This window comes from Geotrypetes seraphini, chromosome 1, assembly GCF_902459505.1.
Source record: "Geotrypetes seraphini chromosome 1, aGeoSer1.1, whole genome shotgun sequence".
NCBI classification, from domain to species: domain Eukaryota; kingdom Metazoa; phylum Chordata; class Amphibia; order Gymnophiona; family Dermophiidae; genus Geotrypetes; species Geotrypetes seraphini.
Window position 1 is genome coordinate 449,820,875 of NC_047084.1, and position 26,928 is coordinate 449,847,802.

At 44.4% G+C, this 26,928-nt stretch overlaps 1 protein-coding gene across 2 annotated transcripts in view; it reads left to right on the forward strand.

Moving 5' to 3' along the window:
• Window positions 1-12,664: 12,664 nt before the first annotated feature.
• The window catches only part of BCAP31 (B cell receptor associated protein 31), a 62,706-nt gene continuing 48,442 nt past the window's right edge, over window positions 12,665-26,928 (forward strand). Inside the window, exons 1-2 of one of the 2 annotated variants that reach the window (XM_033920978.1) lie at window positions 12,665-12,803; window positions 19,732-19,844. In XM_033920978.1, coding sequence (XP_033776869.1) covers window positions 19,753-19,844 — 92 coding nt within the window. In that variant the 5' untranslated portion in view covers window positions 12,665-12,803; window positions 19,732-19,752. The remainder of the gene's footprint in view (window positions 12,804-19,731; window positions 19,845-26,928) is intronic. The other variant, XM_033920986.1, reaches the window with a different exon arrangement.

Genomic DNA, 26,928 nt, shown 5'->3' on the forward strand with positions numbered 1-26,928 from the left:
GCTAAAAGAGTAGGGAGAGCTAAAGATTTTTGCTTATTTAGTTCCAGGCCAGAATAAAGGTGGAACTCATCCAGTATTTCTAACGCTCTGGGTAGTGAGCTGTGGGGGTTGTCTAATGCAAGTAAGAGGTCATCCGCAAAAGCAAGCACCCGTAATTGCGACGTGCCCTCAGGTAAACCCAGAAGTATATCATCCTTTTGTATAGTGCGCAGCAATGGGTCTAAATATAACAGAAACAGTAAGGGAGATAGTGGGCAGCCCTGTCTTGTCCCCCTACCAATGGCAAAGGGAGAAGATTTCACTCCATTGACCAAAATTGAGGCCGTCGGACCAGTGTATAGTGCTTGCACAGAGGATAGGAAGCCCACGGGAAGCCCTATATAGTGCAAAACCTGAAACAGGTAGTGCCAATTAACCTTATCAAAGGCCTTTGCCGCATCTAACCCGACAAGTAATCCAGGGCGGCGTTCCTGTTGTGCGCGGGAAAAAGCTAAAAGTGTGCGCCTGACATTAATGGTGGAATGTCTATTCCGCACAAATCCCACCTGTTCGGGCACTAATATGGACGGCAAAATAAGGGCCAACCTATCTGCCAGGACTCTAGCTAAAATTTTAACGTCAACATTTAGTAAAGATATTGGGCGATATGATTCTATATCTTCTGGGGGCTTAGATGGTTTTGGGATCAATGTAATCAGAGCTTCATTACTATGACGGGGGAAAACCCCTTGTTCTTGGATAGTTAGATAATAATCCAAAAGAGGTTTGCCTATATAAGGGGATAAGATCTTATAGAACTCGGGCGAATAACCATCCGGTCCCGGTGCAGTACAAGATCTCAATTTTTGTATTGCCTGGGTCACCTCCTGCACCTGCAATGGCCTGTCCAATCTGGACGTCTGGGCCGCCGTCAATCGAGGCATTCCCGCATCCGCCAGATAGTCCTGTACGTCAGGACCCGTGTAAGGACCGGGGGAAGCATAAAAGGCCTCAAAATAGTTCCGAAAGCCAGCCGATATATCCACTGATGAAATTAGGAACCTCCCCGAGCTCTCCTGTATCATGGGTATATATCTGGACCCGTTCCAACATTTTGTTATAGAGGCTAGCAATTTCCCCGCCTTGTTACCATATTTATGAAAGTGAAATTTACGGTAAAACAGGAGTTTCTTAGTGCGTTCATGGATTAGGGAATTAAGCTCCACCAACGCCGCCCTGTATGCCTCGCCGTTAGCCTCAGATGGATCACGCAACAAATCCCGTTTCAACACTGTCACTTGTCGTTCAAGGAATATTATGCGATGTGCAATGCGACGGGTTCTAGTAGTGACATAGGCAATTATATCTCCGCGCAATACCGCCTTGGCCGTATCCCAAAATAAAGTTGGTTGGTCAACATGTTGGGCATTGTGTGTACAGTAAGCCTCCCATTTTTCTTTTAAGAATTCTTGAAAGTGAGCATCGTTATGTAGATAGGAGGGAAATCTCCATCCAGCCCCCGGTCCCCGTGGACCCCCCAGTGCCACATCAATCCAGATCATGTTGTGATCCGATATTTCCAGAGGGCCTATCATGGCCTCCGAGACCCTAGTAAACAATGTCTCAGAGAGTAAGATGTAATCGAGTCTAGAAAAAGAGCCGTGAGCTCTAGACTGGTGCGTATAATCACGTTCAGAGGGATGAAGTAGTCTCCAGGGGTCCACCAACCCCAAGGCTCTACACAAATAAGGAATGCCCTTCGTATGATTCACTCTGGCCGCAGTCGTCGACCCAGAGCGGTCCATAGTGGGATTATGTACTTGATTTAAGTCGCCCACCAAAATTAGTGGGCAGCCCAAATCCTGCACGCATATGTTCACCAGATTCTGAAAAAATGCATGTTGATAGCTATTAGGACCATATCCCACCAATAGTCTGAATATCCCACCAGGTCCCTCCACCTTCACCAATAAGTACCGGCCCTGAGGGTCACGTCGCAATACTTGCACTGTACCTAAGAAGCCCCTGCGAATCAATATGGCCACCCCAGCTCTCCTCCCAGGTGCTGAAGCAAAGTGTAAATCTCCGACCCAACCCCTCTGAAGTTTCCTATGTTCACTATCAGTAAGCCTAGTCTCCTGTAAGCAAGCTATATCTGCAGAGTGATGTTTCAATTGTGAAAGTATTTTTGTGCGTTTAACAGGGGATGTTATACCCGATACATTCCAGGAGATTATACGTATTGTCCGATCACCCATAAGGATCTCCACCCCCTTTGTAAAGAAATGCAATCTCCCCAAATGGAAGGGTCCCAGGGCGCCCAGCCTCACCCCAAGACAGTACACGCACCGTGTTAGCAAACCATCCAGTCCACCCCATGAAATTCAACCCAAAATAAGAAGCAAAGTAGATCATACAAGGACAATACCCCACCGCTGCTGCCCCCAAAATTTCCCTTTCCCTGCCATATCCCCAAGGTATCCCAAGAACCCCCATCCCGTGTTGGGGGTACAGGTCACGAGAGATATCTCCCCAGGGCCACCCCAACCACCAATATAATTCTTTCAAAAGAGCCATTAGGCCACCCTTCCCTTCACAAATAACTAGAACAGTAAACTATGCCATAAGTTCCCATGCCCCTCGCAGTGTGGCACCAATCCTCATAGTCAATCCGCTCCAGTCCCCGGACTCTCCAAGCGCTGTATATACTCAGCAGCGGCCTCTGGGGTTTGAAAAGTTTTCCAAACTCCATTGTGTTGAACCCTCAGTATGGCTAGATAGTTAAACTGGAAGCGTTGTTTCAGCTCAGAGAGCCGTGCACAAAGAGGGTAATATGGTCTTCGTCGCTCCTGCAGTGCCACAGAAAAATCCTGACTCATGCGAATCAAGTGTCCATCATATTTCAAATTCTCCCTCTTGGTTCGAAATTGTTGTAAGAGGGCCACCTTATGTCTGAAATTCAAAATCTTCATTATTACCACCCGGGGTCGCGTGTCCAGTCCTGGCTTAGGGCCCAAGCGGTGCGCTCTTTCCAAGCGCAAAGGCCCCATAGAAGGTGGGAAGGAAAATTCTTCTTGTAGCCATTTTTCCAAGGTTTCCAGCAGGAGACGGTCAGCAATAGTCTCCGGGACCCCCAGCAGCCGCAAATTAGAGCGGCGCGACCTATTCTCCAGGTCATCCAACTTGTCAATTTGGGCTCTCAGTGTCTCCTGCATAGTCTCTACCTCAGCCGCACGTGTTGTGGATGTGTCCTCCAGGTCAGACACCCGTTGTTCCAGTTCTGAGGTTCGAGTGGCTGCCGCGGCAAGGAGCGATTCGATATTGGAAATCTGAGCAGTTAGGGTGTCCATTTGGGGCCCCAGTACCTGTGCCAGTGCCGACTTTATATCGCTAAGCGCGGCTTCAGTGAGGTTAGTTACCGCCGCCGCGGGGCTCATCGCCATTTTGGTTTCAGTCGGCCGCACTCGATCGCGCTCCTTCCTGGCTGGTTTCGCCTGCATGGAGTTTTGAGAACGAGTTATATATCTGTCCATGCAATTGGGAAGCACTTCCAGGCGCGCTGTGATCTCCGCGGCCGGTCAAATTGGCTCGATCGGGTCAGTTAGTTGCAGGGCAGCCCCGGAGCAAACGAGGAGACGTCCTCACTCGTGCATGATACCACGTGACCGGAAATGTAAGTTTTAATTTATTTGAACTCCTAGCGAGATGAGATCTGTGTACATTCCAGTCTAAAGGAACCAAAGTAATAAAAACGCCAAAGAGAATTTTAAATGCAATACAAACGCACTTAAGTATCTCACGGGCCGCATCGAGGTGGAAGATATCTTCTTTTTCAAGGGTCCCGCAGCAACAAGGGGCATCCGTGGAAAATCAGGGGCGAGAAACTGCACGGGGACACCAGGAAATTCTTTTTCACTGAAAGGGTCGTTGATCGCTGGAATAGTCTGACACTTCAGGTTATTGAGGCCAGCAGCGTGCCTGATTTTAAGGCCAAATGGGATAGACACGTGGGATCTATTCACAGAGAAAGGTAGGGGAGGGTAATTGGGGTGGGCAGACTAGATGGGCCGTGGCTCTTATCTACCGTCTATTTCTATGTTACTATGTTTAAATTGAATTCTAAGATATACTGGAAGCCAATGTGATTCCTTGAGCAATGGGGTTACGTGATCGAATTTACTCTTACCAAAAAAGAGCTTGGCAGCGGTACTCTGTATCAATTGAAGTCTCTGCAGACTGATCTTTTAGAGACCCAAGTACATTGAGTTGCAATGATCCAACCTTGACAAAACAATTGACTGAACCAATATAGATACGGAGGCTCAAGAAACACTTTTATACAAGAGAATTTAGCTGATCCTTAAATGTAAGAGATGAATCAATAACAATACCCAATATTAGCTAGGAAAACTCAATTTTCAGAGATTCTCCTGAGTCTAAGGTCACAGCTGAGGGAAGAGAATCTAACTTTGGACCGATCCATAAAAGTTTGGTCTTAGCAGCATTCAATTTCATCTGGACCATCATCGCCAAGGACCGAAGCTTAGCAATGAAATGGATAATATTGGGTATTAGATTAACAAGATCTGGGTCGACCTCAAGTAATATGAAGATGTTATCAGCTTATGTTTTTAGAGTTTCCCGAATATTCAAGTCATAGTATTTCAAAGTACTCATGTAGATGTTAAATAAGATTAGAGCACTTTTTACATTTATCACAGCTCTATAAATAAATTCAATATAATTTAAATATAATTGTAATTACAATAATTGTGAAGTGTTCAGACCAATACCCATAAATTCAGTGATCTCACCGAACTGGAGTATATTTGGGACCATCATATCACTTCTTTGTCCCTTTGCCAGCCTCTTTCATTTGTACAATACAATAGATCTAATTGTGTATGCTTGTAAGGAGATAGATTTAACTTATCTTGAAGGAAACTTCAATGGGCTTGGCCACTATCTCCTTGGTCTCCAGCTGCGGTGAGATTAAAGTGCAAAAACCTTAAAGTGCTTTGTGCTACTTGTGCTTGCCATTGCGATCGTGCTTGCTAAAATTAGTTGATATTAAGCCCGGCCCCCCGACTCGAGTTTCGGGTCCTTCGTCAGGAGGGGTCCCTGTTAAAAACACAATTTTAATTAAAACCTGATTAAAACTGAAATTTTAAAGTGGTACTAAGTCACTATACGTTTTACTTATATTTATATAAATCCCAATCTACTTGTCACATTGACCTAACTTTATAAATCACTCTTTTACATACCTGTAAGGCTTACTACTACTGGGTTACCATCGAAGAAAGAGCACGCTGAGAGTCTAACTGCCTACGTGCCTTATATGTACTCCATTTTGCTTTTAGTCACTCCCCCTATTTCTACCAAAATCTAACCAGAAATGACATATCTTGCTTATCGGTGGAGTTATAAGTTTAGCCATTCGATTTCGGAGTTAAGACCATATGGGTACAATGTGTTTTTATTAAAGATGAGACGTTGTTCTTTTTGCAGCAAGCATTTTGTAATGTCCCCTTCATATGAATCTATATGAATCAGAACCGTATACTTTAATTCCTCCAAAGAGTGAGACTCTTGTATCCAATGGGCTACCAGGGTTTGAGGAGACGTTTGTGTACAGATCTAACCATTTCCGCTCTGTAAAATGTTGGAGGAGATTTATAGACGATGTGTTTTTTGTGTGGACTGGGGATCAAGATGAATTAAAATAATTTTTAGAAGAAATAAAACAGAAAGATCCTAATGTTACATTTACATATAATACAGATAAATATCAGATGTCATTTTTGGACATAAAAATTTATATTCAAGAAAATAGGATATCCACCAGTCTGCACAAAAAACCATCTGATTGTAATACTCTCCTCCAATATCAAAGTTTTCACCCACGGGTCTTAAGGAACAGCATTCCAATAGGACAGTTCTTACGACTGAAACGGATCTGTTCAGATGCACAGGATTTTGATAAGCAAGCAGAAATTATGTATAAAAAATTCTTAGAACGAGGATATCCAAATAAAATAATTAAGAGAGCATGGAAACGGGCCAAATTTTGTCAAAGGTCCTGGTTAATGCAACCAAAAGTTAAAAATAAAGAACAACACACAGTTTGTGTATTACCATATTCAAATAACAGCAATGCCATCAAACAGATTATACTAAAACATTGGCCCATTGTCCAATATTATCCAGCTCTGTTAGAAAAACCGAAGTTTGCTTTTTCCAGGTCCCAGAATCTGGGGGAGATGTTGAAATATAAACAAAGAAATAAGCCATCAAGAAATTTTTCCTTACCTCCACATAAACCATGTGGGCATTGTCGCCTATGCAGTCAAGTTTCAAGTTTCAAGTTTAATAAGGATTTGATTAATCGCTTAATCTAAATTCTAAGCGATGTACATTTCGATAAAATTACAATGTAAAAGGGATAATACAATAAATGAGACTAAAAAGACTATTGACAAAATTTGACAATACTGGAAACAGAGGGAAAGGATGGGTAAGAAATTACAATGTAAATAAAAGTTAAAGAAACATGTAGGGAGAACACATAAGGGAAGGGTAATAATAATAATATTGTTAAGATAAGATTGTAGAAAAAAAGTAAAATTAGTTCTAAGACAAAGGATTAATTTAAATAGAACAGGTAATGATTAAAAGGTCATTTTATGATTAATTTGTGAAGGCGTCATTAAAGAGAAAAGTCTTGAGTTTACATTTAAATTTTTCTATGTTAGTTTCTTCTCTTAAGTGACTAGGGAGAGAATTCCAGGTTTGGGGAGCTGTAACTGAAAAAATAAACTGTCGTCGAGTATTTATGATTTTAAGGGAAGGGATTGTTAATAAATGCTGTTCGGTAGATCTTAATGTTCTATTGGGTGTGTAAGGGATTAATAATTTGTAAATGAAAGCCGGGGTTTTAGAAGAAAGAGATTTAAATGTGAGCAAGCATGTTTTGCAGCAATCATCAGTAACGTTCCCAGACAGAAAAAATTTATGTTATCAACGAGCACTAATTGTGAGTCCCAGGGAGTGGTGTACTACATAGTATGTCCCTGTGGTCTCCCATATATAGGTCAGACCAGTCGAAAAATAAAAATAAGAATAACAGAACATCTAAGTAATATAAGAAAGGAAAGAATTTCCGCCCCCCTGGTAGCCCATTGGATACAAGAGTCTCACTCTTTGGAGGAATTAAAGTATACGGTTCTGATTCATATAGATTCATATGAAGGGGACATTACAAAATGCTTGCTGCAAAAAGAACAATGTCTCATCTTTAATAAAAACACATTGCACCCATATGGTCTTAACTCCGAAATCAAATGGCTAAACTTATAACTCCACCGATAAGCAAGATATGTCATTTCTGGTTAGATTTTGGTAGAAATAGGGGGAGTGACTAAAAGCAAAATGGAGTACATATAAGGCACGTAGGCAGTTAGACTCTCAGCGTGCTCTTTCTTCGATGGTAACCCAGTAGTAGTAAGCCTTACAGGTATGTAAAAGAGTGATTTATAAAGTTAGGTCAATGTGACAAGTAGATTGGGATTTATATAAATATAAGTAAAACGTATAGTGACTTAGTACCACTTTAAAATTTCAGTGGTACTAAGTCACCTCCTGACGAAGGACCTGAAACTCGAGTCGGGGGGCCGGGCTTAATATCAACTAATTTTAGCAAGCACGATCGCAATGGCAAGCACAAGTAGCACAAAGCACTTTAAGGTTTTTGCACTTTAATCTCACCGCAGCTGGAGACCAAGGAGATAGTGGCCAAGCCCATTGAAGTTTCCTTCAAGATAAGTGAAATCTATCTCCTTACAAGCATACACAATTAGATCTATTGTATTGTACAAATGAAAGAGGCTGGCAAAGGGACAAAGAAGTGATATGATGGTCCCAAATATACTCCAGTTCGGTGAGATCACTGAATTTATGGGTATTGGTCTGAACACTTCACAATTATTGTAATTACAATTATATTTAAATTATATTGAATTTATTTATAGAGCTGTGATAAATGTAAAAAGTGATTTAACAATCATCACAGAGTAATATTGTATATCTCTCCAGTGGTTAGTGTAAATAAGATTAAAGACAATGGGGAGCCCTGGGGAACACCACAAAGGGCTCTCCAACATTTTGAATTAGATCCTTCCATATTAACTGAGTAAGAACGGGACGATAGAAATTTATCGAACCAGTCCAAGGCAGTCTGATCAGGGCCAATGTCCTACTTTACAATGGAGAGCCCATATGATATATCTTTGAAGGTTAGAATGAGTTGCTATATCTGATATGAACTCTTCTCAAAGGGTTAATTTATAGACTGTTTGGGAACCATTTTGGTCAACTTTATCTCCAGCAGCTAGAAGTTATTTGTTAAATCTATGAAATATGTCACCAGCAGTCCATGTATCTACTATAATAAAACACTAAGTGCACATGCGCACTCTTACCTGCATGATCCCTGATCCGTGATCTGTAGGTTCGTGGCCAGCAGGAGTGCGCAGGCGCGCATACAACGATCCCTTTCTCGCAGACCCCAAGGTGATGTGCAGTCTTGCCGGCTCCCTTACACTTCATACCTGCTGAAGTTTATTTTTAAGTTTAAAAGCCGCCGCCGCGGCTCCTCTCATGAACCGCACCTGCGTCGGAGAAGGCTTCCGACACAGGCGGTGATCATGAGAGGAGCTGTGGCGGCACCTTTAAACTTAAAAATAAACTCCAGCAAGAGACTAAGGGAGCCAGCCAGACTGCAGGAAGGGAAGGGGGGATAGGTGAAAATGCCGCTGATGATGCACAGGGACGTGGAGGGTAATACCACTGCTGCTGCTGCACAAAGAAGGAGGGGGAGGGAAATACTACTGCTGCTGCTGCTGCACAGGGAAGTGTGGTGGGGGGAGGGAAATGCTGCTGCACAGGGAAATGGAGGGAGAGGGAATGCGGCTTCAGCTTCTGCACAGGGTAGTGGGGGGGATGGAAATGCTGCTACTGCACAGAGAAGTGCAGGGGAGGGAAATACTGCTGCTGCTGTTGCACAGGGAAGTGGGGTGGGGGAGGGAAATGCTGCTGCACAGGGAAATGGAGGGGGAAGGAATGCTTCTGCGACTGCTGCACAGGAAAGTTGGGGAAATGCTGTTGCTGCTGCATAGGGAACTGGGGTGGGGGAGGGAAATACTGCTGTACAGGGAAATGGAGGGTGAGGAAATGCTGCTGCTGTGGCTGCTGCACAGGGAAGGGGGGGAAGGAAATGCTGTTGCTGCACAGGGAAGGGACATGCTGCTGCAGAGGGAAATGGAGGGGGAGGGAATGCTGCTGTGGCTGCTGCACAGGGAAGTGAGGGGAGAGAAATGCTGCTGCTGCATAGGGGGCAGGGAGAGAGAGCCAGACAGAAAGAGATAGACAGCGGGAGGGAGGGAGAAAGATAGACAGTGGGAGGGAGACAGAAAGAAAGGAAGAAAGCCATAGGGGCAGGGAGAGACAGAAAGACAGACAGACAAAGGGGGCCAGGGAGAGAGACAGACAGAAAGACAGACAGCAGGAGGGAAAGAAACTGAAAGAAAGGCAGACAGCGGGAGGGAGAGAGACAGAAAGAAAGACAGACATATATTCTAGCACCCGTTAATGTAATGGGCTAAAAGACTAGTATATGTATATAAGTATATCTCACTCTCAGGTGTCTTTTTTTTGTGGGTGGAATAGAATTGGGAAAGAAAGACTTAGGTCAAGTTGGAGTTATGAAGTTTTCATTGTATTTTGACACTTTGTGTTACTGACGATTCTATCTTGCACCAATAAAAATAGTTTGAAATACAAACAAATTTATTTGAGGTTTGGGAGGTTCGTAACTTTCCTAGAACTCGTTTATTTTTGAAAATCTGGGATCCTTATATACAAAAATTATTCTCAAAAGCAAGAAGTATGATTCTTAATACTTTACGTTGAAGCTATGTAAATGTTCTTTGCATTTTTATACTTGGTATTTCATGTCACCTTTCATTCTAGGGTAGGGGGAAATAGGAGGGATGATATTAATATATGTAAAATTACTTGAACTGTATTTATGTTTAATTCATTTATTATAATGTTGTAATAAAAATAAAACAATGGGGGAATAAGGGGGTAAGAGGTTAAGGAGGATTGGAAATTGAGGGAATGTATTGAAAGATATAATAGGTAATTTGGAAAATTTATTTTGAAGGAATGATAGACATATATTAGAAGTTAATATGGTAAATTTAAATGTAATGACTATTTTAATGTATTATATCATTATATATTTATGGTATTTCTTCAATAAAATGTTATAAATGAAATAAAAAGAATGAAGGAGGGAAGGGGAAGGGATCAGGGGGTGTAGAGAGGAATGGATTAGGTCATATGGAAATATATTTTGGAGGAATGATAAAAATATGTATGGAAATATTATTATTGTGAATTTAATTGTAATGAATATCTCTTTGTATCATATTATTGTATATTTGATTCCTTCAATAAAATGTTATAAATGAAAAACAAACAATAAGAGTTTAAAATGTTTTCTCACTTTCACCAGCACCCAGTGTAGTTTAATAAGTAACAGAGTGGCATGATCTTTATAATTTCCACCTAAAATTAACTTGGCTGCTACATTTCGAACAATTTGGATATGATGTTTTTGCCTCAGTTCTTGAAGATATTCATATGGAGTTTTCAATCAGATGAAAAATTGTTAACTTTGTGAAAGCCTTCTCTGTAATTGGACAGCATGAAGATGAAGATGCAAGTGATGAATTAAACAGCATTACTTCTAATGCAGATAATGACAATGATGATGACATTTGCAAGGCATGGCATGATGATGGTATTCTTTGCTATAAGGAAGTCTCAGACAGAGATTCCCTTGATCAAAACCTACAGATCTCATCAGAAGACATCAGTAATATTGCAGCCTGGCCTGAGTAAAGGAACTTTTTACCAGACAGAACATGCCTTCAGGGGTGTACCTGGAGGGGCGGGAACTCAAGAACAGAGAACTCCCTCCTCTGGCCAGTGCACCCCTCTCCTCCAGGCTGCTTTGGGGTGCTGGAGTGGACACAGTTCTGTGGTCGGCTTGTGCACATTCCCTACCGCAGAACAGGAAGCTGACATCACTCGAATTTTGTTTCCCCACCGGTTAAAGCAGTGGTTCCCAAACCTGTCCTGGGGGACCCTCAGCCAGTCAGGTTTTCAAGATATCCCTAATGAATATGCATGAGAGAGATTTGCATACCTGTCACTTCCATTATATGCAAATCTCTCTCATGCATATTCATTAGGGATGTCTTGAAAACCTGACTGGCTGGGGGTCCCCCAGGACAGGTTTGGGAACCACTGGGTTAAAGGATGTAAATTTAAAAAACACTATCAACATCTTCTCTCACATCAAGCGGCATTATGGGGCAAAGATCTGGAACAATTGCTCACGCATACTACTTATGGGGAATTTAGGAAACACCTAAAAATATACCTGTTCTTGAAGTATTTAGGCAACTAACCTGCACAATCCTACTCCACAATAACTGATTTCTAGCGCTGTTAATAACTAGCTTCTAACCTTGTTAATTCTAATTAATTTGTAACATTTTTTAACCATTGTAAACCACATAGAACTTCACGGTCCTGCGGTATATAAACTGTTATTATTATTATTATCAAAGGGAGCAGGAGCAGGCAGACTGCAGACCCATGACCGCTCCAGTATCCTGAAGTTCCTTGCACCCGGGGCAGACCATCCCCCCTCCTCCTCTGCTCTGCCCTTGGTATGCCACTGCATACCTTAGCCCTCACTTGAGGGATGAACTGTGAAGCATGTGCTCCCTGGTAAGAGAGGAGAATCTAGAATTTTTGCAGTTGTTGCCGAGGGAAGAGGGGAACAGCAGCACAAGGTAAACCCAAATACAAAGATGCCAAGTTACCCAGTTCCAAGCTGGACATTTTGGAACAGTCCTGGATTTCTGAACATGCTGTCCAGTGCATTTTGGGACTTGCAGCACTGATTTAGATGAGAAGGATCAGGTAACACCAATCCCACACACTGCTTGGGATGTGTGTATAAAATTAAGATGGTCCCAAAATTTCCAGCTTGGAACTGGGTAACTTGGCATCTCTGCAAATGGGGAGGGGGGAGAGGGAAAATAGAGGTAATCTGGTCCTGAGGCTGCTGAGACAGAAAGGATTGCTCCTGAAGCTGAGAGGGAGAAGGGCATATGACTGGGCACCTAAAACCCTTACATCAGGGGTGTCAAAGTCCCTCCTCGAGGGCCGCAATCCAGTCGGGTTTTCAGGATTTCCCTCAATGAATATGCGTGAGATCTATTTGCATGCACTGCTTTCATTGCATGCTAATAGATCTCATGCTTATTCATTGGGGAAATCCTGAAAACCCGACTGGATTGCGGCCCTCGAGGAGGGACTTTGACACTCCTGCCTTACACCAGCCCGAGTCTAGACGAACACATGGCCAGCCTACAGACAAACAAACCACAACGCCGAGAAGGAAAAGGCAGAAGAACAGCCTTCGATTTTTCTTCCAGTCTCAACAGTAAACAATGACCCCAAACGCCACAAGACGCATGCGCGCCGCCTAGACTGCGGAACCGGAAGCAGCTGCGCGGCTGATAGGGGAGGGGAGGGGAGGGGAGAGGGGTGGTTCATTTCTCTGCGCATGAGCAGAAGAGTGCAGCTCTCGCGCCGTGGTTGCAGGGGAAAGTGGTCGTGCGCTGTTGTATCTTTGCACTTGTCTCGTAACCCGTCTTGCAAAGTCCAGCACCGGAAGGCAGGTATCTGCGCGGTGCTTCCTTTGGTTTTCGGTTAGAGGTGGTGGTGGTGGGAGGGACGCAGTCCTGCCGTGGAGGTAAAAAGTTGTTCAGGCCCATGGGGACCGCGCATGGAGAGTGGTAGGAAAGTTGGTCGGGCCAGGGTTAGAGTGGCTCCCCCTTTTCTTCCCCCGTCGCCTGTAGTACAGCAGGAGCTTTGAATCATTCTCACGTGGTGTGTGATGCAAGGTGTCAAAAGAAGCAGTGCATGCCTTTCTCCCATGGCCTAGTATAGTAGTTTTCAAAAATTGCTATAAATATTTTCACCTTATGCCGGTTTACTTGTCATTAGTGACTTGGTGGAGGAGGGGGACTATAGCTTAGAAGGCACTTGGAATTTTTTGGATGGTTTCATAACAATTATGGTATGCTTAAGTCCATTTTTTTCTAGCTTCCTCGATTCTGCCTTATCGCAGTTAGAGAGAGCCATAGTCTCCTAGTTATGTCTGGAAAGATCTCACAGGTGGAAGAGAAAAAGCTGACTTTCATTAAAAAAAAAATCATGTTATAATATCTGTAAAGGTTTAGGAAAGCGTTGTTTGATATGCATTCTTAAAAGCTACGGCTATGTATTTCTCAATCTTCTGTACCCACTTTCCTAACTAGACATATAGCTGACTGCTGCTACTACTACTTACCATTTCTTTAGTTTCAAGTTTCAAGTTTATTTTCACTTTTGATGAATCGCCTATTTCAAATTACTAGGCGATGTACATAATATAGTAAAGAAACTTTAACAAAATAACAATGAAATCTAATAATAACTAACATGAGAGAAAGGTAAGGGGGTAAAGTTACAATGAGGGTATAGGAAAAAAGGGAAGAACAAAAGGTAGGGTAAAAATTTGCAAGGCATACTTCATAAATATTAATTAAAGCTACTAGACGCTATTAAGTACCCAGCACTGTACATAATATATGCAGGTACTTTCTCTGTCACTAGTGGGCTCTCAATCTAAGATATGTTTTGTTTTACCTGGGGCAATGGAGTGTTAAGTGACTTGACTAGGGTCAGAAGGAGCTGCAGCAGGAATTGAACCCAGTTTCCCAGGCTCTCTACCCTCTGCACTAACCATTAGGCTACAACTCCACTGCACTGCAACCCTTCACCATCTCACAAAATTAAAATTAGTAAATAAAGAAGCAGGCTGCTAAATGTAGGTGAGAATATCAGTTTCCTTCTCATCAGCAGCAGATGAATCCAGAAACTAGTGGGATAACAGCCATCAGCCAGCAGGTGGAGAAAGAGTGTATTGAGTTGTTCTCAGGGTATATCTTGGATGCACAGCCTCCTGGCCAACCAGTAAACGCTATCTCCAGCAGGTTGGCGGATGTTTCTCGCAGCTCCTGGATTCTATGGGTCCTGGGGCTGCAGAGTTTTTAAGCCAGGTCGGGCTTGTGGAATGGAGGGGTGTTCTAGCACGGCGTGCCAGCTTTGGAGGTACACCTGGGTCCCCCCAGTGTCCCTACCTCACCCTCTTCGAGGTAATACCGGGGTCCTCCGGCGTCCCATACCCGAACCGGCGAAGTTCCTTTGGGAAGTTTCTTCTTATCCACGAGGATTACCTGAACAGGAGACGGTAAGGTATTCAGTGCTGGTCTTTTTGTTGGGAGCTCTGGCTACATCGTGGTTCAGGGTTGCTATGGCTCGATGCATGGCCTTTCCCGGAAACGTGAACACCTAGTTTGGGGTGCCTGGTGGTGTTCTTCCCTCTGGGGGGAACTAGCGGCAGGGTTTTGACGCCTTCCCACAGAGGAGCTAAGGCTGTTTTTTTCCTTCACTGCCTTGTGGCAGTGGCAGGTGCATGATGGTGCATTGGCGTTTGGCAGGTCGGGTCGCTGCCTTGGCATGATCTGGTGAGAGGGGCTTGAGTCCGATAGGGGCACCTTAGGGCCTGTACGTCTGGGAGATCCCCGGCGCCTTTCAGCGTGATGCTGAGCATTTATTTTATTTTTGCTTCTGGTTGCGCTCCGAATCGGTTGGAGCGCGGTCTTCGGTAGTCTACCCTCCTTCGACTGGTCGGTCCGGTAGCTTTTGGGTGGTAGTTCCCTTTGTTTATCGGGTCCTCCAAGGGGGGGCGGCTGGTCATCTGGGAATAATGTGGTCAGGGGCGATTAATGGATGTTGACGGGAACATTCTGATAGGGAGAGGTCAGCAGTTCTTTGTCAATGCAGGACTGCTACCGGCGTCAGTTTTCTGAAATGATGGGGAGGCTTCAGCACTATTTACAGCCGCGGTCTTCCCCCCTCTGCATTCTCTATTTGTAGATTAGCCCATGTAAATATTTTCCTTTCCCATATGGTTTTTCTATTTAAAAAATTAAGCAACAGAGGATGTCCAGTTATGCACCCTATATGGTTCCAGTCTGCATTAAACTAGAATTGCACGGGGACAGAAATCCCACCATCCCCATGAGGAATCCCTCCATCCACGCTCGTCCCTATAAACTTCAGAAATAGCTATTTCATCTAATTATGCTACTGAATTAAAGGCTCTGGTAGAGACCCATTTACAAATAATCAAAGACACTTTATTAATTTGGAAATATTAATTGGGAAGAATGCATACTTTGTAAATGGGTTTCTACCAGAGCCTCTAATGTAAATATAAAATATAAATACTCAGCTGATGAGAACCCCCAAGCTGTCAGCTGAGGACTTCCTTTGCAGTTGGCCGGGGGGTCCCTTTTGCCAAGCTTGGCAGGCAGCAGTAGCGTCCCTGAGTCACAGATGCTGGCACCTCAGTGGCTCCTGGATGCTGCCAGTGACTTCTGTGCTTGGTGGAGGGGAGTTCTGGCCGTCTCTAGAGGAGGTCCTCTGTTGGCGGTGCTTGGGGATCCCCACCAGTCACAGCAAGGGTCAGCAAGTACTTCAACACTGTAGAAATAAAACCAGAAATGCATTTCCTTTCCTTTTGAACACAATACAAAGACATCTGCTATATACATTCCCAAAGCTAACATAGTTTAGTCAATAAATTCCATTTTTTACCTTTGTTTGGAGATTTATTTTTCCATAAAGTTGGTCCCAGTTTCTTTTTTCCGCTTTCCAATCTTCTGTAAATTCTTCTGTTGCTGTCCATTGGTTCCTCCTACCATGGTCCAGCATTTATCCCTTTCTCATCTTTTGTGCCTGCCCACAAGCCCCATGCTCAACATTTCTCCTTCTGTTCTATCACGCCTCTCCAGCACCATGCCACATCTCTCCCTCCATTCCCTTCACCACTATGTCCAACATTTCTCCCTCTTGCATCCATTTCAATCTGTTCCACTGTTCCCTTTCCACCACAAAATTTCTCCTTCTCATCTGTACCTCCCTCCCTATGACCAAAAATTCTCCTTTCTTCCATTTCCCTTGTACACAACCATCTCTTTCCTTCTCACTGACATACCCACGCCCAATTCTCCCTTTCTATTTCCTCCCCCACCTCAGCATCTCTTTCCCTCCCTCCCTCTCTCCCTAATTCATGCCTTCTGTGTCCACAAACATATTACCTCCCCCACCTCAGCATCTCTTTCCCTCCCTTCCTCCATCCTCTCTCCCACGTTCATGCCTTGTGTCCAAAAACGCGCTCCCTCCTCCCTTTTGTTTTCCGTGTTTGCCTCCCATGTTCGACCTTCTGTTCTGCATTTGCCTCCCACGTTCGACCCCCCCCCTCCTTTCTAAGTCCTGCGTTTGCCTCCCACGTTCGTATCCAGCCCTCATCTGCCAGGCTTCGGCCTCGGATGCGGAGTGTTCCTGGGGCTTCGGCCTCGGACGCGGAGTGTTCCTTGGGCCTCGGCCTCGGACGCGGAGTGTTCCTGGGGTCTCGGCCGCAGCCGCGTGTTCTTTATGGCGGCCCAGGCCTCCGTTGAGTGTTCTTTTCCTGGGGCCCGATCTCAGTTGAGGGATTTTTCTGGGGCTCAGGCCTTGGGCCTCCGTTGAGTGTCTTTCCTGTGGCTCAGGCCTCAGTTGAGAGATTGTCTTGGGGCTCGGGTCTTAATTTGGTGTTGTTTTCCTGTGGCTCGGGCCTCCATTTGGGTGATTTTCCTGTGGCTCGGACCTCAGTTGTAATGTTTTCTTGGTCCTTGGGCCTCAGTTGAGAGATTCTCCAGTGGCTCAGGTCTCAAATATTTCTCTATGATTCAGGCCTCAGTTGTGTGTTTGTTCCTGCCGCTCCTTCTAGGATTCTTTCCTATGGAGGAGTGGACGGGATGTTTAAGTCTACTTCCTCAGCCTCTGAGGTTGTCACTGTGTTTTTCCAGGTGATTCAGGGGGGAGGGAACCTTTTCTCCTCCTAGTATTCTTCCCCACTTTGGTCAGCAGTTTGCCTCCTGTGGGAGCCCCTTGGACTTTAGGCTTGGGAAGGCTTCGATTGGATGGGGAGCCTTCCCTTGTCTCAATCTTGGCTTGCTGCCCTGCCGCCTTGCGGGGGTTTGGCTGCCATCTACAGATGGTTCCCTGACATAATGGGGTTATTCAACAGGGGGTTCTGTGGGGCATTGTAGTCACGGTAGGAGGCTACTTGCTTTCTTATGTTCCAGGGAGCAGCTAACTCACAGGAGCTATGGAGGGGGTTAACCTCTGCATGAGCATGGGATACATAGTGTCTGGAGTTTCGTATCTTCTTGGCCGGGTGCTGAAAAGGCAGGATTGGGGGGAAATGTGGCCTTGCACGTTCTCTGGGTTCTTTCCCTCCCTATGTTTGGATTGCTTTGGTACATCCCACTAGTCTCTGGATTCATCTGCTGCTGATAACAAGGAAGGGAAAATTATGTTCTACCTGTTAATTTTCTTTCCTTTAGTCACAGCAGATGAATCCAGAGCCCCACCCTGTTGTGGGGTTTGGCGCTCACAGGCGTGGTTTGGACATGCATTATCGGATGGAATTGCATTCTTAGTTTGAGTGCCTCAGAGATTTGGGTAGCACATGTGCGGACAGATGTTACCTATGTTCTTATGTCTCGTAGGTTTCATTCCTTTTCTGTGTGTTGTTTCAGCTGCTTTGAGAAAACTTTTACTGGTTGGCCAGGAGGCTGTGCATCCAAGATATACCCTGAGAACAACTCAGTACGCTCTATCTCCACCTGCTTGTTGATGGCTGTTATCCCACTAGTCTCTGGATTCATTTGCTGTGACTAAAGGAAAGAAAATTAACAGGTAGGGCATTTTCCCATGTGAGAGTATCCTGTGGTCACATGAAGTGAAGGGTATGTGGGTATGGAAGAAGCGACAGAAAGAGGTTGCCATTTGGACCACTTTAAGGGTAGTCAAGAAGGACCTGGATACTACACCATTCTCTTGAGTCAGTTTTAGAGCACATGAAAGGGGAAGGGAGTGCTGAAACCTGCTCTTTGGATGAAATGCTGTCCAGACACTGCCCTGGGTAATTTTGGGGTAGGCCAGGCATCAGTAGTGTAGTTAAGGGTGGGCTTGGATTGGCTCAGGACCACCCAAAGCAATTCAGCATTTGCCGCCTTGCTCCCCTCCCTCTCTTCCACATTTGTATTTGGCATCCCTGCCCATGGTCCAGCAACTCCCTCCTTTCTCTAAACCTTCTTCCTGGTGTACTTTATCATCACAGGTGGGGGGTAGCAGCACACATTCGCTGCCTGAGCTGACTCCGCAGGCCCCTGCTGCATCCTGCCCTTGCTAATGTCACTGTTACTGGCAGGGTACAGCAGAGGGAAGCCTGCAGGTCTAGCACAGGCAGTGGATGTGCATCATTACCACTGCTGGGAAGGAGTTAAGGTACACTAGGAGGAGTTGCCAGGCTGTGTATAGGGTGGCAAATGTCAGATCTAGGGGCGGAGGAGAAGGAGTAAGATTCAGGATAAAAGAGGGGGGTTGTTTTGGAAGGCCTACTCAACTTAAGTGCGAGTCCACCCAAAATAACAGGTCAGGCTACGCTACTACTAGGCATCTACTCTTGATAGGGTAGTGGCTTTCCCCGGGCCTTTTTTTTTTTTCTTCTTAAATTGAAGTGGTATAAAAATCCAGAAATGATGATTTACAAGAACTTTATTCTTAAGAGATGCATGAGCTTTGAACACCATAACACATCATCAGCTCTGGTTAATTCTGATACTGGTTCAGTAAAATAATTCATATCCAGTTTGCAAAAGGACTTATGTCCAGCACCAGAACTCCTCTAGCATTTATTGGGCTTTTGCTAAGAATTCTAAGATTAGCATTCTTTAAATTATTTAAATAAGTAAAATGCTTGGGAGCGACTTGTCTTGCATTTTAAAATCTGGAAGGAGAGCCTGAGTTTGGACATTTGCAGTCTTTCAAGTATTAATAGAATGTAAGCTGGGTTGTGCTGTTAAATAAAACACAGTGTTGTTTTCTCTCTCTGCTAGCTGTCCCAAGGCCACTTGGAATTTTTGGGATGGTTTTGTAATTATGGTACACCTAAGTCCATTTCTTCTAATTTCCTTGACTCTGACTAGGATCAGACCATCATACCTTATCATAGCTAGGGAGGGCCATGGTTTCCTAACTATTCCTTTAGGTTTGGTGCAGGCAGCCCTTTTCCAGAGCCTGATGAGATATACATAGTACAGAATTTCTAAGGGCAAAGTTCAGGCGACTGATAGTATTCCTTTTATCTTTGTCTCCTTATTTAAAAATGTTAATCATTTTGTGGCCCAGGAATCACTGCCAGCAGGCACAGCAAGGAATTGACAGCATTCGCCTGCCCAAAATATAAATTAAGAGCATAGCTGGAGTAATTGAGGGAGAAGTGATCCATTTGATCAGTAGTTTTAAAAGCTTAAACATTCCTGAAGTTTCTCCTCGGTTATACTCTTTCCCTTGTAAAATTATTGTGTGGAGTGTCCTTTCCATTTCCCGAGTCCTCCTTTACATATCTGTATTGCCGTCTTAGAGCATTCCCTTTTCTTCTTGCAGAGAGGCACCGATTCCTGAATAATGAGTCTCCAATGGACTGCAGTAGCAACATTTCTCTATGCTGAGGTGTTTGCAATCTTGCTTCTTTGTGTTCCTTTCATCTCTCCAACAAGGTATGTTGGAGCTGGCCCTCTATATTTGTTGGGAGTGATAGAGGGCATGGGCTGTTTATTCACCACCAGTCACCAATAGTTTCTTCTGGTGCAAAAGTTTCAAGATTATTTTAGGCTTGATATATCACACATCCAGTGTCTGAGCAGTTTACAATTAAAAAAAAAATAGAAAAGATAAAACAAACAAATATATAACAAAGACAAACCTAGTAAAAAAATTAAATGAGATAAAATAGGAAAGGAAAAAATGGGAGGAACTTCATTTGCATAATAGGAAAGAAAGAAAAAATAATAAATGCCTTTAGCTGCTTTATTTTGCTTAGCAGTTTAAAGTATTTTCTGTTCACCTCTGCACTGCTAACTTTCAATTTTCCTTGAGCAGGTGACAGCATGTATGAAGGCATGTTTGATTGATATTTCTAGTACAATAGGAGTGTCATTGTGGACAGACGGGTAATATCCCCATGCTTGCAAAACAAGCAGAAGGAATCCATTCTGGCTTTTGAATCCCTCCTCCACCAGAGGGCTCTGTTGCCCCCTTTAGTTTTTCCTTCTGAATGTAAGCCAGAAGGAGCCTGTCTGATCTGCTCTGTATATTTCATTTTTTTGGTCTTTTTTGATGGCTTTTATTGCTCAGAGCTCCCCTCGTCAAGGATGCCTGAGAGGAGGAGAAGCAGACTGAGGTCTGTAGCTCTGTGGTACCCGTTAGCCAGCCTGCAGAAACCTTTCTGGAGCTCGGGGTTTGTCCCCCTCATAGTATTGCTCACCTGCTGGGTAGCAGTGGCTTGAGCAAAGGCTGTTGGGCATCACTAGGGGGCTCTGCTGCGTTTCATCTCCCCCTTTCATTTGTGTGGGTCTGCAGGGGTTAGAGTCATAAGAACATAAGAATTACTGCTGCTGGGTCAGACCAGTGGTCCATTGTGCCCAGCAGTCTGCTCACGCAGAGGCCCTTAGGTCAATGACCAGTTCCCTATTTGAGTCTAGCCTTACCTGTGTATGTTCTGGTCCAATATGAACCTTTCTAACTGTTTCTTGAATCCCTGAAGAGTGCGTTCTCCTCTAACAACCTCTGGAAGAGCATTCCACATTTCTACCACTCTCTGGGTGAGTCTGTCAGACTCTGGTCCTACTAGCAGCCCAAAGACTCAGCGTTGGAGGAGCAGTCTATCTGAGGCAGTGATTTCTTCTCCCAGATCCAGCTACCTTAGATACTGAGGCATGCTGAAGAACATATCCAGCACAGGTCACAGTAAGTAAGTAAGGCTGTTATAGCCTATGAGGAAAATCGGGGGAGGGGGGATCTTTTAAGGCTATTTTATCAGGTTTCTTCCCCTTCCCTTAGGTTTTCTCACCTCCAAAATCTTTTTTGCCTTTTTTAAAAATTATTTTAGTTAAGGTGTTTTGGAGCCATTTTTTTTTTTTGCCCCAGCTCCTATATTACCAAGATTAGATTACATAGCAAATGCTCTCTGACATCATCAGAGTCCTGAGCAAGTTTTGGCTTATTCAGTCTCAGTCTGCAGAATCCTCTGGATTAGGCAATGGGAAGAAGGTTTAACCTCCAAGGCTAACGTCAGCAGACTTCCTTTCAAGGGACAAATGTTCAGAAAGGGACTGGACAATCTCAAGACCAGTGTGGCAGATTGTCAGCCAAAATCTCTACCTGACAGCAAACCTCGAACCGCTAGAGGCTCCAGACAGTCTAATTTTCATGGCACTTTTGGCAGGGCTCAGGAGGAGCCTCTTCTCAGAGATCCAGGGATCCAGACAGAGATTCTCAGGTCCCAGATGGAGCCAAACTGCCAGTTCTCTTTCTGCTTCAACCTCCAAGAAAGCACAGTAACGCCAGCTCCGGTGGGGCAAGCAGTGTCGCTGCTGCAGTTCAGAGGCTGTTAGATACTCAGGCCATAGAGTTTATGCCATCCAAAGATTTGGGCTAGGGCGTATATTCCATGTACTGATGATTGAAACCCATTCTGGATATTACAAACATCGACACAGTGCTGAAAGTCCACGCTTTCTCATGGAGACTATGATCAGTCATATCGGTGGTGGTGCCGGGTAAATTTCTGGCCTCTCTGGATTTGATGGAAGTCTACCTTCACATTCCTATCTTCCCGAACACAGAAAGTTCCTGAGATTTCATGTCCTGGAGAACTATTACCAGTTCTCTGCTCTTCCCTTTGGGCTGGCCATAGCACCTCACACATTTACCAAGGTGATGGTGGTGGTGGCTGCCCATCTACCCAAGACGGGCTTGCAGATTCATCCATACTTGGCTGACTGGCTGATCAGAGCTCTATTTTTCCTGGAAGGGAGAACAAGTAGTGGCTCACATGTTCTGGGTCCTGTAGAGTCTGGGTTGGATTGTGAATTTCCTAAAGAGCCAACTAGTACTGTCCCAATTCCTGGAATATTTGGGAGTCTTCTTCAACACGGCAGAAGGTCATATCTATCTTCCAGAAGCATGCTGACAGGAGATTTGCACCCAGATAACAAGCTTGTTGGCCAAACTAGCTCTATCTGCGTGGCACTACCTCCAAGTGCTAGGCCCTATGGCAGCCACGATAGATGTGGTCCCGTGGGCAAAGGCTCACATGTGTCCTCTCCAGAACATGCTGCTATCGCGGTGGTCATCTCAGTCGGACTCCCTGCTGATGCCTCTGCCGTGGACTTCGGAAGCCCGTGCTAGTATGGGCTGATGGCTCTGCGCACAGGCATTATCAAGGGACATGCCCATCAGAATAGCTTTGTGGGTAATTGTGACAACAGATGCCATCCTGTTCAGCTAGGGGGCTCATTGCAATGGACACTTGATTCAGGGGCCTTGGTTGGCCTCCCAAAGGAAGTGTTCAATCATTAGATTGGAACTAGAAGCCATTCAAATGGTTTTGTAGAAGCTGGAGAAAAATCTGGAAGGACAAGCGGTCCAAGTCTTTTCTGACAATTCTACTGTGATGGTCTATGTCATTTGCCAGGGAGGCACCAAGAATGCACAGTTGAGTCTGGAGGCCCGCTTACTGTTCAGTTGGGCAGAGTTTCATCTTCAAGCTCTTTTAGTGGCGCATGTAGTGGGAATGGACAATGTCCAAGCCGATTTCCTCAGCAAATAGACACCGGATCCAGGAAAATGAATGCTGTCTGCCACATCCTTCAATCCATTGTTCATTGCTGGGGTCGCCCAAAGTTCGATATGATGGTGACAGCAAGAAACAATGAGGCGGACCGCTTCTTCAGTCCTATATCCAAGCCCAGAAGCACAGGTCTGGACACTGGTCCAACCATGGCCAAAGAACGAGCTTTTGGTCGTGTTTCCTCCATGGCCCATGATAGGGCAGACACTCCACAGAATTGCAAGCCATCTGGGAAAAGTTATTCTCGTGGCTCCAGATTGGCTTCACAGACCATGGTATGCAGATCTAGTGCATCTTCAGAGGGGCACAGTTCTCAAACTGCCAGTACAGCCAAACCTTCTTTCTCAGGGGCCCAGTAGTTATAGAAGATCTGGATAATTTTGCTCTTACGGTATGGCTCTTAAGCACATGACGTTAAGCATGCAAATGATACTTGGAGATAGTAATTGCTACTCTTCTCAGAGCCTAAAAGCCTAAGAAGGTCTCTGCTTATGCAAAGGAATGAGAAACATTTTAGCACTGGTGCATTAAGGAGAGAAAATTGAACTTTTCTCTGCTGTGATCTCACTGGTGGTAGCTTTCCTCCAGGATGGTTTTGACAAAGGTCTTACAGTGGCGTCCCTTAGAGTCTAAGTGGTGGGACTCGCTTGTTTCAGTGTTCGAGAGCATAAAGCTTCCTTGGCATCTCATCCGGACATAGCCAGATTCCTATAGGGAATGCCCCTGGTAAAACATCCATTTCCATCTTGAACACTTAATGTGGTTTTGCAAAGCCTCAGTCAGGCTCCATATGAGCCGCTGAAGGAAGCGTTCTTGATGGATCTAATGCTCAAAACTTTTTTTTTTTTTAGTAACCATTACCTCAGCAAGAAGAGTCTTGGAGCTACATGCTTTCCTGCAGAAAACCCTTCCTTAAGATTCCGGAGGCCGGAGTTTCTATGCACAAGGTTCTGTGCTTTTTGCCGAAGGTTGTTTTGACTTTTTCATGTTAATCAAGAGATCAGATTGCTGGTGTTTCAGTCCACAGGATCTAAGAAGAAGAAGAACTGGATTCTGAAAAAGTTGGATGTAAGGAGAGTGCTTCTATGATTTCTTGAGGTTACCAATGAGTTCAGGCTGTATGACCATCTTTTTCTGCTCACTAGGAGGACTTGATGCGGCACACCGACATCCAGGGCCATGATTTCCAGATGGATTCATAGGGCCATTTCGTCAGCATATATTGCCTGTGGAAAACGGTCTCCAGTCTCCATAAAGGCGCATTCGACTAGAAGTGTGGCTTCTTTGTTTGCAAAAGCTTCGGAGGTCTCCCCCGAGAGAGATTTGTAGGGCAGTGACTTGGTTCACTCTACAAACATTTTCCCAAGTTTTATGGAGTGAATGTAATGCAAGGATGGACTTCACCTTTGAATCCTTAATGTTATAAGCTGGCGCAGAGGTCCTGCCCTAGATTTCTGGGACTGCTTTTTCCCATCCATCCAGAATGACACCTATTGCACTAGACAAAGAGGTTAGGTTCTTACCTTGCTAATATATTTTCTAGTAGATAGGTATGTCATTTTGGAGCCTAGCCCTGTCAGTTATGTCCTATGACTGCCTACTGTCTCGAGTCAGAAAGTTTGAGTCCAAACTGAAATTTGGATGTCTCAGACCTTAAGGGTATGAAGAATTATCTGTTGCTATAACACATTGAGGTATTATTTGAGCTCCATAAATGTTTGTTTGGTATGATTATTTCAATGCAATTGCAATGTTTAACATGTTTGTTATATTTTCAGAGCAGAACAGAGTTGTAGTTAAGGGAGTTTCCCCCGCTACTCCTCCTTCACATGTATTTGTATATAGGGCTATCACCTGCTTTGGTACAAACTGAAGGGGACAGCAGAGGCCTCTGGTGAAGGAAGAGGGATTGAATAGCAGGAGTGGATTCCTTCTGCATGGTTGAGCATGTGGATATTGTCCGTCTGTCCAGAGTGATACGCCTATCTACTAGAAAAGATATTAACAAGATAAGAACCTATGGCACATGTAGGATGATGAGATAATGCTATGTAAAGCAAAAAAGTTGAACCAGTGCTTGTGGTATCTTGTAGCTCTGATTTTTGGATTTTTATTTGGGGGGGGAGGGCAGGTTGGGGTATTTCTTCTGTTTTTGGTCTTTCAGCTCAATTGGAATAAAGGCAGAGATCTGACACAATAAGCCTATTTTTGCAACTACCTGGAATTTCCCTGTTTTAAGACTCCTAGGCCTAGATTCACAAAGCTTACTGATCGTGTCCCAACCAGTTTGTGACCACTTTGCGACCCCGACCTAATTCACTAACCTTCCTTCCGATCCGATCCGCACATGCAAATGAGGGGAAATGGCATGCAAAGTAGGAAGGCTTCGATTCGCTAAAGAGAATAAGGTACACTGACTGGGCTGGCCAATCAAAAAAAAAGTGACTGCTGAGGACCAGTCGCTCATGTCCTTTCCGACTGTCCTGTTCTCTGCCGCCCTTCGAGCCTGTGGTTCCTTCCAATACTGTGCATGTTCACTCATGTCCCCGCTGACTCTCCTGCTCTCTACCACCCTTCCCTGCAGTGCGAGCCTGTGGTTTTAACCCATGGGTTAAAAGCGTGTTCTGTTCCTGGCTGAAGGGTGAGGGGAGAGAGCTAGAAAAGGAAGGTGGGGATGGATAGACACTGTCTAAGAACAACGTTGCTGCCCGAGAGTTAATGAATAAATGGAAGACTCCGGCAGTTCTTTGGGTGCATTTTCCTGTAGGAAGCCACTGCTGCTGCTTCAGTGTGTGACAGGCTTGCGCTCTCTGATCTCCCTGCCTGGTTTGCCATTGTGTCTAATACCTTGGCCGGCTTGGGGTGAGAGGAAGAAGCTGTGCACACTTCCTGTATCCATCCTGGCCACCGTGGCCATAGCCCATTCAATGGCTGACACCGCCCTGTTATTAGAATGAGCTACAAGGCTTTGTTCAAGCACGACAAAGGCAGTTGTAGAGCCTGTACTCTCAAAACACGCCACTTTCTATAACTTGTGCTAGCGAAGTTGGGGAGCAAATGCAGGCACAGACCATCTGCAGGCAAAGTAGATGGTTTGCGCCTGCGTCGGGATCGCTGTGGGGCTTGCCTCCGATTACATTCATTTGCATGAGGAGACATAGTGAATCAGTTGCCCGGGAAGACTCGGCCACAGATCGCCCATGGATCGGATCAAATAGGTGAGTTTAGTGAATCTAGCCCTTAATCTCATTCAGTCCAGTTACTGTAGTGACTGTCTTCTGTCAGGACCTGGTCTTATAAAAACTTATGATCATAGGCCCTAAATCAGTAACAAACTCCATTCTCCCAGCTGTTCTGATTTCCCTAAAAGAAATGCATCAATGGATTTTAATCACATGTGATGGAATTATCTTAAGATTCAGTCATTTTGAAAAGAAATTCAAAGTACTTTCTCAACATTACGAATATTCATCTCCCATTTCTATATGAAATAATTGGTTTTAGGAAGGGAAGATCATGGGGTAGTTAAAGAATACATCCTTATTTGTCATTGTTAGCAGCAAAATGTGTTGTAGCTAAAAGATGGAAAAGTAATTAATTTTCCTTCTGTAGATGAATGGTTATTGTAAACTCAAATTTATATAGTGGAGAAATTCTATTCTACATGGTTACCTTATAAAAAATACTTGGGAAAATGTACATTTGATCTGACCTTGATCAGACATATTTAACTGTCTAACCCATAAGCATATTAACATTTAGTACTTGTTTGATAATGAAAGGTAACATGAAAGGGGGGATCTGTTACATAGAAAAATGAAGACAGATATACCATGTGGCCTATTGGGAAGACTAGGGAGGGAAGTTTACACTTAGATAATATCTCACATGCCAAACTTTTTAATTGAAACAGTCTTGCTCTACATTTGCACAACGGCTGTTTTTAAATT